This window comes from Centrocercus urophasianus, unplaced genomic scaffold, assembly GCF_019232065.1.
Source record: "Centrocercus urophasianus isolate 14NV4802_14NV808 unplaced genomic scaffold, USGS_Curo_1.0 seq_73, whole genome shotgun sequence".
NCBI lineage: Eukaryota > Metazoa > Chordata > Aves > Galliformes > Phasianidae > Centrocercus > Centrocercus urophasianus.
The window spans coordinates 14,210,751-14,227,843 of record NW_024885344.1 but is presented as its reverse complement, the minus strand read 5'-3'; the positions used below and the strand labels follow the sequence as shown (position 1 = coordinate 14,227,843).

Here is a 17,093-nt window from a genome sequence, read left to right as displayed (position 1 = left end):
TAGCAATATTTTGATGTCTGTAGGAGGCTATGAAAAGAATGGAGTCAGGCAAGACTGAGGGACAAAGGTCTTAAATTGAAACAGCTGAGGTTCTGACTGACAATAATGGAAAAAAAGAACTCCTCACTATGAGGATAATTAAATATTGAAACAGGTTGCCTGGAGAGATTGTCGGGGGAGGTTTTCAGGATTCAACTGGATAAGACTGTAGGTAAATAGGACTGAATTCAGTGTCTGAGCATTCTTAACTCCTGGGCTTAGTTCCATCAGAAGAGGGGTGGCCAGAAGAGACAGGGAGGTGATTGTCCCTCTCTACTCTGCTCTTGTGAGGCCCCATCTGGAGTACTGTGTCCAGGTCTGGAGCCCCAGTACAAGAAAGACAGGGAGAGAGTCCAGAGGAGGGCCACGGAAATGATCAGGGGGCTGGAACAACTCCTTATGAAGATGGACTGGGGGAGCTGGGCTCATTCAGCCGGGAGAAAAGAAGGCTGCGGGGTGACCTCATTGCAGCCTTTTAATACCTCAAGCGAGCCTACAAACAGGAGGGGAATCAACTCTTTGGAAGAGTTGATAACTGCAGGACAAGGGGAAATGGTTTTAAGTTGAGGGAGGGGAGGTTTAGGTTGGATGTCAGGGGGAAATTCTTTACCAAGAGAGTGGTGAGGTGCTGGAACAGGCTGCCCAGAGGGCTGTGGATGCCCCGTCCCTGGAGGTGTTCAAGGCCAGGTTGGATGGGGCCCTGGGCAGCCTGGTCTTAAATGGGGAGGTTGGTGGCCCTGCCCAGGGGGATTGGAGATTCATGATTCTTGATGTTCCTTCCAACCTGGGCCATTCTGATTCTGTGATTTTTGACCTACATTGTTCAACCAAATCACTAAAAATCTATAATGACAAGAAAGTTTTAACTCTATTTTCTTCTATTTCTACTAGTTTTCGAGATATCTACTGGATTAAAAGTTCTACCTGCAAATTTGAAACCACCCTTTTGAGTATAGTTTCACTCATCTCATTTTTATATGATTATCTATTTTTAGAGGCAGAAACATCAATGTACAATTCTTAGTCAATTGAGGACAGTTCTTATACCACTATGACCTTATTTATTCACTACATTTCTTCTTCTTAATATCAACTTTGCTATTATTTTTGTTTTTTGATTATTAGAATCTAAGTGTGAGCTTGCCAGTAAAATCACTGTATTAGACATATCTACTATTTTGATCAGTAGTAAATGTAAGATTTCACACACTGAATTGGCCTATTCTAGAAGATTTATCTGTGTCTGTAAGTAATTGAATTGGTTACATGGAGATTTAATCATGCTTAACTGATGCAGTGGAAAACAAGCTGTAATCCTTGCTAAAAGTAAGGGCTCTGATTTATCACTGTTAACATCCATTTCCCCATTTATACTGACACATGGTAACTGTCCGTGCCCCTTTGTTTGTCCAAAGTGCAAAGAATTTCACTTAACTAAAATGTCTTTCACAGTGGGCCAAGTGAAGTTATTGAAATGGAAATTTGAGTGCATCTGTTCTCATAGGATTACTATGCAAAGTGACTGTATAGGTATGACAAATATGTACAGCTAAGGTTAGAATTGGTCACAGTTCTCAATATAGACCTAACATTTGCAGTGTGTATTGCCACCAGGGACTCACTTAGAACCTTACCTTGTGACAAGAAAACTGGCAATAGACTCATGATGGGAAAGCAGAAATTAGTTTTGGTCATCAGTTGCTGGTTTTCACACTGGTTGCATTTTCCCAGTCTCCATTGTGATCACTAGTTCTTCTGAAATTTGACCACAGAATTTATTCATGCACATCAGAATTTCAACCACTTTGTACTGTCAGATACTTGGGTAGAATCCCAAAATAGATTCTCCCTACAAGATGTACTCAAAGAACATACATGTCCTGGCAGCAACCCTGCATCTCTTAAGGACTAATTTAAAAGCACTACTGTGTCCAGGACTACTGTGTCCAGGGAAATTCTGGGGCTTCAACTCTGTGTCATCTTGAGAGACACATACAAAGCAGCTTCTATTTCAAGTCACTACCAACCAGAGTGCGTAGCAATTTTAAGGTATATTTAAGTACTTTATACACTTCAAATTCAGTGTCAGTATTGGAAAGTGTTTAGTACAGCTTTCCTGATGCCTCATATCATTTTCTATGAGTACCACATTTTCCAGATTTGTTAGGAATTTATTACTAAATATATGGATAGAGTAGTTGAGAGTTAATTCACAAGGAGTTTGTAACAATTCCTCTGGTTAATGGAGATTGCTGACCAATTAATTCTTGTGTTGTGATTGCCTCTCACCAGTGAAAAAAATAAGGGGAGAGAAGGATTTTAAATCTCAAGACCTGAAAGATATCTTAAAACAACAGGGTTTATATCTCACACTGACTAATTAATCTGCTAACAGGTCTTTTCTGTATGAGATGACTATTTGGAAAAGATAGTAGTAGATGTCTGATGGAGTTTTGTATTCCAAAAAGAGAAGAATAAATCACTGATGAAGAAGCTGAAATTTCTTAGAGCAGGGGATGAAATCCTACATGAATTAAATATGTCAGTATGCTTTCCACTTAAGGATGAAGGACAAAGAGGTAATATGCGGAACAAGCAGAAATAGATATCACAACCAAGCTACAGAAATTAATTTAAAAGTGCTTGATATACACAGACTGTGTGTGAGAGCAGCTTTCCCTGAATATAAATAGGTATGCAGAATGCTTCTGGAGAAACAGATGCTACAATAAAATGTTTCTGAGGGAGGAGGAAAGAGGAAATGTCTCTGTAAAGAGTTATACTTTGGAAAGAACAACAAATAAAATTATATAATCAAAGTGAACATCATACCTTTTTCTCTTTTATTTCTGTTTTATTGTTAAAATTCCTGTTTGTAGAGTCATGATTTAAAGAAATTCATGGAGCAGATGAGAAAAAAAGAGAAGGAGAGAGAGAAGAATGAAATCTCTAAAATAGGAAGGTGATAGAGAATCACTGAAATGACTTGTGTGATAAATCTTGAAAAGCAGAAGAAATTCCACTGGTGCCTCTGAAGGCATCAAATAGTTTATCTAGCCTAAATAACTGTTGCCAAGAAGACATGATGACTCCTTCAGGAAAGCAGCATTTCCTAAAGATTGGAAAGTAGCTAATACCGTGACTCAGCAGAACGAAAAGATGGGACGGGAACTGGGAATCATGACAGATGGGAACTGAGTTCCACGGGACTCAACAGAGCAGAAGAAAGCACTCAGATGAACAGAACTAGACAGAGTCAAATCAATACAGGGATTGTATGGGAAAAAAAACCCAAAACATGCCCTCCTAAATGTCTTTTCAAAGTCTTGGTACTTTGAAAAAGGTAACAAATTAAATCAAGAATACCAAGTGGACAGTGAATATAATTTACTCATAAAGGTTTAAGTGGATGCTCTCCACAAGAGGCTGTTAATGAAAATAAACACCCGCTAGAAAAGCACAAACTATTATTCAGGATTGATAATTAGAGAAAGCAGCAAAACAGTAACAATAAATTCCACTGTTCAAAGTAGACAAAGAGAACATAAATGCACCCGAAACTCAAACTGTACTGCTCGGTCTTGATTTGTGCTGTTGGTGTTTAACTTATGGCAATTAGAAGCGCCTAACATCAGAAGTGATGGACCTCTTGCCTCATAAATCCAAGCTTCTTTAGGCCTTTTCACCTTTATGCCTTTTATGCATATTTCACCTTTTGGTCTTTATGCAAAGACTGATTTGTATGACCAACTTTAAACACCTGTATAATCTTATTAAGACCACTGGTGATACTAATGTTTTAAGTTATGAAATTAAATCTTTCCAGGATTTCAGTCAGAGATTTTTGAAGGGCAACATAGAGGAAGTGCTGAAACTGGATACTGGCTTTTATACTTCACATAAACTAACTCCAGATTGATCATACTGGAATAATAAATTTAACCTGCAGAAAATAAACTATTAAACAGGCACACTGAAAAACTGAAACATTTATAATGTTTCTTTTTTTGGTCAGTCCGAAGAAACTGTTTATATATCAATCTATTTGTCAGTTTTCACATTCTAGGCTTTTCCTTTAAGGAGTACCCCTCTCACCCCCCCCACCCCCCCAAAAAAAAGAAAACAACAAAAATACCAAAATTCGTTTCAAATGCTTATCTTCCTTCTTCCATTATTTTCCTAAAAGTAGAAAAAGTAATCGTGTAGATAGAGCTTTTTTTTTTCTCTGAATGGATTCCAACTTTGACATTTTAGAAAAAAATGACTAAAAAAAATGCATTTTTTCAAATAAACTCTTCCAGGAAAACTAAAATCAATTTTATTAACAATTAAAATGAAACGTGTTACTTATTAAATAAAAAGTGATAAGTTTTTATATGCTCAGACTTTCTTAAGTGTTTTTCAGCATAGGAAATTTACTGATGTAAGAAGAAAGTGTGGGAAACATCATTTTCCCATGTTTTTGAAACTTCCTTCCAAAAACCCAGTGGAATAGTTAGACTGCCTCCAGTAATTAACTTTGCAGAAGAAAACCATCTTAGCAGATGTAACTTCTGGGAAAACTCCGCCAACATGCAGGATTAGTTTGGCAAAAAGATGGGTGTCTCTGTGATTCAGATCAGGGAAAACAAAAATCTGTGATTAGTTATTTAAAAAAAATAATATACACAAGTTATCACAATGTGAATATATAGCATGCCATGAGCTGTACTACTATCTTGCCATCAGCTTTCAAACCACATATCATTGACTAACAAAAATAGCAGTTCTGCAAGTGACTGGTAGGGGAAAGAATGAGACTGGTAAAGACTGGACTGGTTTACTTAGTACAGGACTACATAAATATCTTACTGCCTAATTCACCAATTAAAAAATGTTTAAAAAGAACTGGTCAGTATTGAAAAGAAGAAGAAAAAAAATCAAAGAAAGTACAGCAAGTACAGCCATGAGCCCGACACCTTTTTCCATGCCATTTGATGACTGCCTTACTCCGATTTCATTACCTGAATAATAGTACACCTGTTTCTCTCAGAGTGGGTCTTAGAAAGTGATTGCCATGGAATAGTCAGCAGTGAAAGAATAGGAGAGTTAAATTAAATGATAGAAGTTTCTTCATGTAGTTTGGAGTGCACCTGAACAATTAAGTACTTCAGGGTAACATAGGGTCAAATGCAGTGGCTGGATTAGAAAATGAAAGAAGTGGAATTTTATTAGCACTAACAAAATGTATAATTAGTATGATTAAAAAAAAAGTCTCAATTTCGAAAGGAAAGCTCTCTCATGATGCTTTTTAGATATGTCTCCCTTCAACACTCTTCCAAAACATTAGTTCCCAGACCCATGCAAAGATAGGTTATTATTAGTATTTAAGATATTTGCTTATGTGAAGGGAATTAGAAAAAAAAGAATATTCCTGATTAGTCTTCCCTCTGAACAGATAAAGTGCTGAACCACTGTCTTCTGCCTTGCATTCAAATCTAGGCAGGTTTGTTGGACACCTTTTAGTAATGAGGGGAGGAAATTGAAAAATTCACTAAGCCCTTGCAAGAGTGTTATGCAATCATGAATGCAAAAATGAGCATGACTGCATGAATTATATAATCTTCAAAGGATACTCTGTAGGCTCACACTGGATTTCATAGAAAGAACGACGGTCCATGCATGACAGAGTGGGATTCTCAAAGCTACTCTGTATATATTTATTTACATCAGAGTTAATGCTCCATATTCAGAATGCTAGAGAAGACCTATTCTCAGGAAAGTTTATGAGGAATAATATTTTGTTACTGTTAACAAGAACTCTCTAAAAGCATATTGGATAGCTGTTTCAAGAAAGATATCTTCCTAAATTTTCAAAGGAGTGTCCATTTTTTATAATTTCAGATAATAAGCTACACAAATTTATTCATCTGCATAGCTTTTTTTGTTGTTGTTATTTGTTTAGAGATTTGCATTAGACACTTCATTCTTTTAAAGCTACCTACAGAACTTCACAAGTATGTACGTAGCATCTACTGTATAAAAAACAAAAACAAAAACAAAACCAAAATCCAATGGCCAGAACAAATAACTCCAAAATCTGAAATTCTTTTGTTGCTATTTTATCAATGTTATTTTAGGAGCATGAAACCATTTGATAGTGAAAAAAATTCAAATAAAAATCTAATAAGAACTCAAATAAAAATTTAATATAAAGAAATGTTAAAAGTAGAGACTAAAACTACCTCAGGATTTGCCTTGTGGGAATGGATGGATACAAATAGCACTGAGCGTTTTAAATTGAGTGAGCCTGAACTTAATGGGAAGTAGAAATGTCACATGCCTGTGTTTCTGTGTTACAAATAATATGTCACATTTCTTGTAGGTGCATTCAGCTCATGAGAGCCATAGTCATTAATCTCATACCTGCTCAGTTGCATGCAGGTTCAGGGAAGGCTCATGATGTTCACAACCTACAGAAAGTATGAGTCTTTGTTTTGCTGAGGAACCATGAGGGAATTAAGTAGAGGTCCTAAAATGTCAATTATCATTTTATTTTATGTTATAAAAGCAGTATACTGCATGGAGAAAGAGGAAAAAAAATGGCTACTGTTTATGGATGTTACTACAATGTAAGTCATTTTTATAGTCTTATTTACACAGTGTAGTAAGACTGAATTGTAAAACAATAAAATCAAAATCTACTTTTATTATTGCTATTACATAATTTCTGCTTAAGTTATATTGCTGTGTATGTCCTTATATTTTGTTGGTCCTACCTTTCACTCCCACTAAATAATTCTCTGCTCATGGGAGAACCCTACTCAAGAAAAATTCTGCGGGGCTCTAAAAGAAGGTTTGCTGGAGTGAAAGATGCAACATTTAACCGAGTGTGCCTGAGTATTTTCTTATGGCTCTGTTCTGCTTTATTATTTCTCTAGCAAGTAAGTAGGATTAAAAGAACATATCTTGAATGACTGATGATAATTCTGAGCACTGCAGCTAAATCTTTTAACCGTCAAGCTCAGGGAGTACTTATTAGCCTCATCAGCTTCCTTCATATCAATATTCCCACAGTAATTTCTGTCTCGTACACGGAGACGGTGTAAAACAGTCAAAGGCGAGCTTAAAAAAACAAAAAAAAAAAAAAAAAAAGAAGAAAGAAAACAAAAGAAAAGAAAGGAATAATTAACTCAAACTCTTAATTCTAATACTAGTTCTGGAAACTATTAGAAAACATGGAGAAAGTCATTCTCCCCACTTATCTTGTCATTATTAAGTATCATTCATCCATTTCCTATTTAACAGTTTCTTCATGTGCTATACACACGAGAATGATCACACCTATTTTTATTAATATTATTTATTATTTTATTAATCCTCCTATAGCATGTCCACAGCAGGAACTAGAAAACATGATCACACTATTTTATTTATAGTTATCATCATGTAGGCATCAGAGATAGATAGAGACAGAAAAGTCGCATTCTTGTTTAAGTAAAACAAGATAACAGCAAAATAAGACCTGACCTTCACTATCTTTGAAAGATGATGTAAAGATTGCAGCTTCACCCACAGAGCTTAATGCAATCTCTTTTCATGTCTAATTGGAAAATTTGGGTTATTCTCTCAGTATGGAAAAGGAGTTGTCAATTAGATACACCTATGGTTTGGCATTCATTATAGAAACACTGTTAGAGAAAAAATGGAAAGCAGAATCTGTTTGACATAGTCTACTGTTCTGTTCACTACCCAGGTTAGTCTAATCCAAATTTCTGACCAGATAAGGATTTAAGGTTTTTTGCTAGTTTGTTTGTGTTTAAGATTGAAAGGGGATCTCCAACATCTCATTTCAACTACCTTTCTAGTCATTCCTACATTTTTTTTTTATGTTTTGTAAAAAATTGAAAGAAAAAAAGCATGACCTTACTTGTACTTTATTAATGGGTATTCAGAACTTCTTTTTAAAGTCTATCTATTGTATGTATTACTATATATACTAACCTTCTTATACTTCCAAATGTCTGTGCGTGACCTAAAAATCTTCCAAAATCAATGTGAAACATGTGTCCAGCATTCGTCAACATTATGTTGTCATTGTGTCGATCACAAACTCCCAGAATGAAGGTGACAACACACCAGCCAGCACAGGAATGGAAGAAATTCCTTATTGCCTAGTTAATTAAACAAAAGCACTTATTAGAAATATAGAGACACATTTTTTTCTTTTTCTTTTTCTTTTTTTTTTTTTTTAATGCTAAAAGCAAATAAATGTGGTTCTACAAATGTTGCTAAAATTTTAACACAAGTGTTCTTAGGATAGAAATTTCAAAGTTACAATGCAACAACAATCTTATGCATGAAGTTTTCAACTTGTGGTTTATAGATTCTTGGAATTCTGTGGAAAACTTACAAGCCAAAAGGTATCTAAGAAAAACAAGATAGATGTCAGGAAGCTCAGATTTTCTGTGCAATAGTCTGCATCTCTATTGTAAAAGAAATCATTTAGAAGTAGGATGGAAATCTATTAATTTTACAAACTGTGCTTTAAAGAAGTGGGTTATTTATACAATTGTTCTGTACCTACATAGGGCTTTTCTCTCCACATTTCAGCTGCGTTAAATTACAATGAATCAAGTCTCATACTATCTACATTTTACAGAAATAAACTGAAGTAACAAAGGCTAAATCATTTTCTGTGCATAGCATCTGCAAATCCAAATAGACTATGAGATCAAGTGTCATGTAGAGAAAACCAAAAGAATGATTAAACTGCATATCAGTCTAGCTTTCCTGTTTGATATAACCTACTTCACTGATGAGCACTTGTACATGTGGAGATGTGTACTTTCCCAGTTATTCTACTCATTCAGATCCATCCTATCAATCTTTACAGTACTACATTGTAGCATTGCTTTTTGCAAAAAACGTGTCTACTGACATAGGAAAAAGTGCAAGCTGCTGATCTGCTTACCAGACACCCTTAGATGGGTTCTGTTTTCTACTAAGTTCTGTGATAAGCAAGTAACAACTGCAGACTTCTATTAGCAGAATTTACCCAATCACTGTCACAACATTCAGCATCTTCTCTGTGGGGAGAGTTATTTCTGATTAAAATCATGATCAGTTTTCTATCCCAAAGCAAAAGGAATAGTTCTCATCTGTTTGTTTGTTTGTTTGTTTGTTTGTTTGTTAATTTTATCAATAGTAGTTTAAGAACTGTAAATGCAATTCTTATTCAAAAGTCTTAATCTCATGGGTATCTTGTGATCATCACATTTTTGGACAAAACCTACGTGAGGCAAGGTATATCATTATTCAGGCATTCAGGATTTCCATGTAGATTGAGGGTGACATCGGCAACGGCTGATATGCTGGATGACAACACTGTGGAAGACTTAGGCCACAGCACAAGACTGGTGAATTCTATGACTCACTGTACTACTTACTCACTTAGATGACCTTGGATAAAACACCTAAGCTTCCTGTGATTCTGTTCACTCAACCATAAAATGAGGATATTAAAGCTTATTCTGCATAAGCTTTTTGAGTGCCCTAAATACAATATTGTATGAGTAAAAAATTACTGAGTAAAAGAGAAAGGTTAATTCACCAGCAAGTGCAAGGTGAATATATAGCAGCAATTTTGTGCATGCCCTATGCAAAATCAGAGTGGACTGCATTTTATATGTTTAAAAAAATCAAAAGAAAATCGGTAGAAATTGGTTTTATAAAATTTCACGTTAACGGTACTTTTTTTACAAAGAACAGCAGGTGTAAGAAAACAGGTTTTCAGTCAATAACTAATAGCTATCTAACTTTTCAATCAAAAATGTTGGCTGCACATCTATCATAATACTGTAAACACAATTTTTGGTTTTTATTTCTGAATGGCTTGATCCTGTTTAACTGAATATACATCATATACTAGGAATTCCAATGTTCTTCTTGATGTGAAAATATGGATGTACAAAAACCTATTGAATAACTATAAAACACTAAAGATTATCAAACACATTTCTGCCATGTATCTGCCTACTAATGAACTTTCAAAAAAGCAGTTCATTTACAAAATGACAACACTCAAGGCTTCCCTTTAAAATTCATTTAAAATGTTGGCTACTAATCTACTGCTGGCATGAAGAAGGAATCAAAAATTGTCCTAGCAACACAAGTAGTGAAAACTTTTTAATGGACCTTAGAATATGCTCAACCATCAAAATGAATAGAAGTTCCTTTCAAGAGGAAATCTCTGCTTCTATACATAAAACTTTGGTTTTCTTGGTGCACTCATAATGCTTGGTTTCGTGTAAACAGATGCATTACATGGGATCCCACAATGTGAAGTGAAAAGCTTGATCTTATGTGTTATATGACTAGGCAGTTTCTATAACACAGCTTTACAAAACTTGGTATCGCTGTGGCTAGTTTCAAATACAGAAAACCCACTAAGATTTTGCACTGCTTATATAAAATCAATTATTTCAAGAGCTGAACCCAAAAAAATATTTTGGAGTTCAGAATGTAATACTTCAGATTCTCTTCACTTCACTGTTTCTATTTCAAAACATCTCTATGATGTGTTTTTATAGGCAAAGCATTACAAAGCAGCTGATGCAGAGCAGTATCTCTTTGGAAAGAGAATGGTAATTTACATCAATTCCCTGGCTTCTATGTCTGTTACTTGTTTGCCTCGAGTGTGAGTCATCTGTTTATTGCTGCATACTGTCATTACGCTTTCTTGTTTCGCATGATATAGGATTAAATATATAATAAGGTTCATTATGATGTTACCTCTTGGTAACTGGATTCCAGACGATGGTGATGACGGAACCATTTTTTAATTGTGTTTTCTTTCAATGGTCCTATCAGTCCAGATTCCCTGTGGATCTTGGCTAGTGTGGTAGCATCTGGCACCATCTGTACAAGTCCTAATCAGATACAAAAGAGGTCACATGAGAGATAAGCCCACAAGTTTAAAAAAACGTGAAGACGGCCAATGCATTTGCATATTTTTGGATCATTCCATGCATAAAAAATACACACCTAGAAACTTACAAAACAATGGATTAAATCAAGAAGATAGACAAAGATTTACTTTTTTCTTTGTCTTAAGAGACAATAAAACAAAAGAAGATAGTGAAAAATGGCAGTTCCATGAAGAAATAAAATCACCAGTAACAACTGTGCATGCTTAAGTGTTTCAAGGTACCAACAAGGCCAACATTCAAAGTGGGTATAATGTATGTGCAAACAAAAATCTGTTAAATTTTTTTTTTGAATCAGATATTTACTATGGAATAGAAAGTTCTTTCATATGCATTTATTTCAAGAATACTACAGACATTTTTTTCAGTATATGATACTGATCACAGCTGGAGACGGTATACTACCTGGTAGTGCAGAGATTACTTTGATCCAAGGTGACATATACTGGGTCTTCAAAATGCAAAAGAAGCCAAACATTTTGCAATGCTTCACTCGATTCTTATGTCCCTACTGCTTGTACTTAATTTCTTCTTTGGAACTGAGAGCTGGCTCGCCAGCCTTCTGCCACTTTCCTGTATGTGGTCCCCTGGCACCTTACTCTGCAACTCTGCATTACAGAAAGGACTTTTAGTGAATTCAGTTGGTGACTGGCTTCTCTACAATGCCATACCTGGAAAGTCATACCCTCAGAGTGCTTTATCTGCTTTATATTTATCTGTGTTTGCTTGAGTTTTAAGTGATTCTTGTGTTCCCTTGACTACATAGTGATCATCTCCAATGCCCCTTGAGTGGAAAAGCTAGTCCACAAAGCAAGACATTAGCTCAGGACTTGGAGGATCTGAGTAAACCAGTGTAGTTTCGCACATGTTCTCCCCGACCACAGGCATGTCACTTGGTCCTTTCATCCTTAATTATCAACTATAAATCAGTTATATTAGCATTTCTATTATTCTTAAGGAAAGACACTGTGGAGAAAATCTGAGATGTTGAGAGGTTTTCTGCTACAATTGTACTGAAAGGAAGAGAATGTTCAGGCAATATTATTTCAAGATGTTATCTACATCTTTCTTGGCAAAAAGCAAAGTAAGTGTTAGGGTGTAAGAGAGACTATAATACTATGTTCAGAAGTAATATTCTTTATGTTATTTGCCTTTAAAGTGGAAGTCTTCAGGCTTTGAAACCAATCTCTGCAAAGAAGGCAGTAGTCTCTTTCTGTTCACCTTAACCACCTGCCATGTGTGTGAAATTATCTGTACTTCCTCATAGTCCCTTCATGATCTTTCATCCTCTCTCATTTTCTCTTTGTGGCTCACAGAAAAAATGAGTATCTTTATATTATTTATTTATTTATTTATTTATTTGGTAGATTTTCTACAGAAGATAATCCGAATACATCAGTCTTCTGTTGTAAAAGGAATATTTTCAGTAAAATATTTAGAGTCAGTGAAAAACAGTAAACTTTTTGCTGTCAGTAATTTTTTGTAGCAGGCAATTGGCATCCCTGCTACAGGTCTACTATAACCATAAAAGAGAGAAATAAGGCTTTCAGATGAGTCAGGCCTGCCCTAAGCAGCATAAATCACAAGAGTTATATATGAAATTCAACATAGGAAAGCTGTCATCACTTGTCGACAGGTACCTTCTGTAGCCACAAGCTTCTGGGTTCATTTAAGCATCTTTGTGGGATCACACTGGATTAAAACTTTAGTAGCTATAGAAAATTTTCTCCAAGGCCCTCTTTTTGATATGTGAAGTTACTTTTAAGAATATGGTGAAAGCCGATGGTACTGAAGCTTTTGCAAACTTCTAGCCTAGGTTGCTATAAAGTTAAATGAATTTGGTTGTACTGCCGGAAAGCAATGAACATTCAGGATTACACAGGCATTTGATTTAGGGCTTGATAAAATGAAGTTCTGAACTTTTTTTTTTTTTTTTTTTTTTTTTTTTTTTACAAGGAAAGATAAGCAGGACACTCGTGAAAATAAAAGGAGATATTTCTGTACCACTGTTTACATGAGATATGAATAATGTGATAGGAGTAATCTTTGTAAACTGAAACTGACCTTGGCCATTTCCTGTAGATAAACATCTATAAATTATCATTCGCATATCCAGACCTTCTTGGAGCCATATGTTGTCAATCACTCGAATAATTTGCAGAACCAGCATATCCTGACGTAGATCATCGCCTATCTGTTAAAATAGCACAAAAAGTTCAAGTTTCTCCTTCATTTCCACACAGTTTCATAATTAATTTGGACTCTTTCCTATGCTAAAATTGCTACATTTATTTTACAGTAACCCCCTCTTGTTTTTCTTCAAATTTGCTAGTTAACTTTCAGTGTCAGAAATAGAACAGAATAGATGGCACAAGTAGGCAGCCATAGAAATGGTAGCAAATGCTCTCTGATTAACAATCTTTCTGCTTATTATTCCTATGCAGTTATTAAAGTTTGAAAATTTAATCCAGAGGTAGGATCCTAATTTAGCTACATTTTAAAGTCTACCTAATGCTAGATCCCTTTTCAAAAATGACAGCATTTGACCTAATGTTAAGCTTTACAACTTGCAGTTTGCAGCAGGCTGAGAGGAAATTTATGATCAATTTACATTTTATCCATGACATAATTCATATTCAGTTTCAAACAGTGGTGCCTGCTCTCCCCATGGACTCTGTTAAACAACAATCTTAGTGAAATGGGGTTGTAATTGTAGCCACAGAGGTAATGAAGAGATTATCTTCAACCATTGCTGGATAGCTGGATAAATAGCCTGTGAAAATAAAAGGCCTGCTTTTATTTGTATCTACCCCTACCCCCAATCCCATCTAAAATACATGTGATTTTTGCTGATATTGTTAAATGTTTTGCTCTTTTTTTCTGCTCTTTTTACAAATGCATTCCAATCTACAGACATTTACAGCCATTAAATGAGTACTGGAGGAGACAACTTAATTTTTTGAAATAAAAAATCCAAATCTATCTTTCCTTCACTTCAAGGTAATCTTGACTCCAATTAATTCTATATATATTACCTAGGCCTGAGAAACATATTCTTTCCACTTACTTAAGTACAATATCAGTGCTTATTATTTCATGTATGCATTGTATATCATGAATAAACACTTGAATGACAGTAAAAATAAACAATACCTTTATACAAGGGGTTGCTGACTGGAAAAAGTTATGTCTATGATCATACTCATACAGCAGCTAGAAAATTAGTGGTTCTTGAACATTACCAGGCAGGGGAATTTCTGTGTAGGTGGAACTAACTCAAATGTTTAAATGCCTTGTGGCAAAGCATTTGCACAAGAAATCAGTAAGTTTTGTATCTCACATAGATTCACATGTGAAATACCCTAAGAAGAAGCTTTCTAAATATTCAGAAAACAAAATATTGCTAGCCTCCCCTAGATGCCTGGAGAGCATATTTCTGTTCCTGAGAATTACACTCTGTATTATTTATTTATCAGGCCCAGACAACGCGGGCTGATGAAAGGCAGGTTGTTCCTTGAGCAACCTCATCTCTTTCTACGACTGCACCCAGACTGGTAGATGAGGGAAAAGCTCTTGCTGTAATCTACCTAAACTTCAGCAAAGCCTTTGACACGATCTCTCACAGTATTTTCCCGGGGAAACTGGCTGCCCATGGCTTGGACAAATATACCCTTCTTTGGATAAGAAACTGGCTAGAGGGCCATGCCCAACAAACAGTGGTTAACGGAGACTGGTTAAGCTGGTTAAGCTGGAGACCCGTTACAAGTGGTGTCCCCCAGGGGTCTGTACTGGGGCCCATCTTGTTTGATATCTTTATTGATGACCTAGATGAGGGGATTGAGTGTACCCTCAGTAAGTCTGAGGATGATACCAAGTTGGGAGGTGGTGTTGATCTGCCTGAGGGTAGGGTGGCCCTTCAGAGGAATTTAGACAAGCTGGATCACTGGGCTGAGGTGGATGGGAGTTCAACAAGTCCAAGTGCTGGGTCCTGCACTTTGGCCACACCAACCCTATGCAGCTCTATAGGCTTGGGGATGAGTGGCTGGATGACTGTGAAGAGGAAATTAACCTGGGGGTGTTGGTTGATGCTCGGCTGAACATGAGCCGACAGTGTGCCCAGGTGGCCAAGAGGGCCAACAGCATCCTGGCCTGCATTAGAAATAGCATGGCCAGCAAGAAAGGGCGGTAATCATGACCCTCTACTCAGCACTGGTGAGGCTGCACCTCAAGTATTGTGTTCAGTTTTGGGCCCCTCACTACAGGAAAGACATTGAGGCCCTGGAACGTGTCCAGAGAAGGGGTCTGGAGCACAAGTCTTATGAGGAACAGCTGAGGGAGCTAGGATTGTTTAGTCTGGAGAAGAGAATGCTCAGGAGAGACCTCATTGCACTCTACAACTTCCTGAAGGGAGGTTGTGGTGAGGAGGGGTTTGGCCTCTTCTCCCAGGCAGCAAACAGGACCTGAGGAAATGGTCTCAAGTTGTATCAGAAGAGGTTTAGATTAGACATAAGGAAGAAGGTTTTCTCTCAGAGAGTGGTCAGGCACTGGAATGGCTGCCCAGGGAGGTGGTGGAGTCGCCGTCTCTGGCAGTGTTCAAGAGGTGTCTGGATGAGGAGCTGCGAGATACGACTTAGTGCTTGTGGTAGCAGTGGTAATGGGAGGACGGTTGGACTAGATGATCTTTCAGGTCCTTTCCAGCCTTGTGATTCTATGATTCTATGATCTATTTATATCAATTGTTATGCTTTAGGATTGGAACATGACATTGCCAGAAATCAAGGAATAAGTTTTCTTTGGCAACATCAACTGCTTTGTATGCATCAGCCATTTTATGACCTTCGGTGTTCTTTCAAAACCAGCATCCGTTGTTATGGAAGACATACACTTTTGAAAGAGAAAATATTCTAGATTACAAGCATTATCTTTTTCTGATGGACATAGCACTGTCCCAACTACAAAGCTTAATGGAAAATAAACTAGAATACTAGTCAGTTCCTCCAACTAACTCTACTGAGACAGAGCTCCTCTGCAGTCCCCATTCCCCCACACTGGCTAGTAGGGCTGGAATTAAACTCTCTTCAGCAAATAGTCTTTGACACTGTAGCATTTTGATTTGTGAGAGACATATGGATATGGTTACAGGAGTCAGTCATACTGAGCAATCTCTTCTTAGGATGTGCCCTCTGATTTTTTGTGGTTAACAAACCAGTTTTAGAAAATAAGCTTTATATTTGAGCCTGGTTTTCTCCACTAAGGAAAAAGGGATGCAAGAAATAATTTGATTCTCAATCAATAAGTTGAGTACATCAGAGTATTTTCTCTGCATATTCCAATGAAAGTTCTAGTAACAAAAATAACTGTGAAAAGTGAAGAACAGAGCCAAATCAAACATTTTCAGGCTCTACATTTAAAACACAAATCAGGTGAAGTTAAAATCAGCCTTTTTGCATACAAAACGAAGTAAATATTAGAAGAGTAACTCACCTTAAAAATAATATTGATATTTCCACTTGGAGCATTTGCATTGATGAAGGAGATTTTTAATGGAAAAGCATTCGATGTAAAATAGGAACATGACTTCAGGGAAAAAGAAAGCAAGACGACAGCAGTAACACATACATAAAACAACAGGTTAATACAATAATGCCAAAAAAGGTAACATCTTTCACACCGCTCAAAATCTCAGATAACAAAAACAAATAATTATTGATATTACTGGCTGTTTAATTGGATCAGGAAACTGAGAAACTCTTTTTCCACTGACAATTGTTCCACTCAGTAATCAGATTATATGAACAGATAATATTTTACATACTAATTCTTTTTCACTTTCACTCAGTTTTCTAATGCTAAACTTTGTCTGGGATTTAGTAGACAAAAATATATCAGCTTAATCGAATGGGAATCTGCAAAGCAATGAAATGTCTTCAGTCCCATTTTTAATTCTGCAAAAAAATTACAGATGGTATAGTCTTTATGAAAGCAAAGAAGTTGTTAATCTCGCTGTCACCTCATGCTGACTAAGGATACAGAAAATTCTGAAAAGCACAATTGATTTTATGTGGAATTTGTCTTAATTAAATATGA

General features: G+C 36.2%; 1 protein-coding gene across 3 annotated transcripts in view; it reads right to left on the bottom strand.

The window, feature by feature from the left end:
• The window catches only part of PIK3C2G (phosphatidylinositol-4-phosphate 3-kinase catalytic subunit type 2 gamma), a 203,322-nt gene that overhangs the window by 63,405 nt on the left and 122,824 nt on the right, over positions 1 to 17,093 (bottom strand). For all 3 annotated transcript variants that reach the window (XM_042837757.1, XM_042837756.1, XM_042837755.1), the window contains 4 exons: positions 16,491 to 16,583; positions 13,071 to 13,200; positions 10,813 to 10,949; positions 8,023 to 8,192 (listed from right to left, as the gene is read on the bottom strand). In XM_042837757.1, coding sequence (XP_042693691.1) covers positions 8,023 to 8,192; positions 10,813 to 10,949; positions 13,071 to 13,200; positions 16,491 to 16,583 — 530 coding nt within the window. The remainder of the gene's footprint in view (positions 1 to 8,022; positions 8,193 to 10,812; positions 10,950 to 13,070; positions 13,201 to 16,490; positions 16,584 to 17,093) is intronic.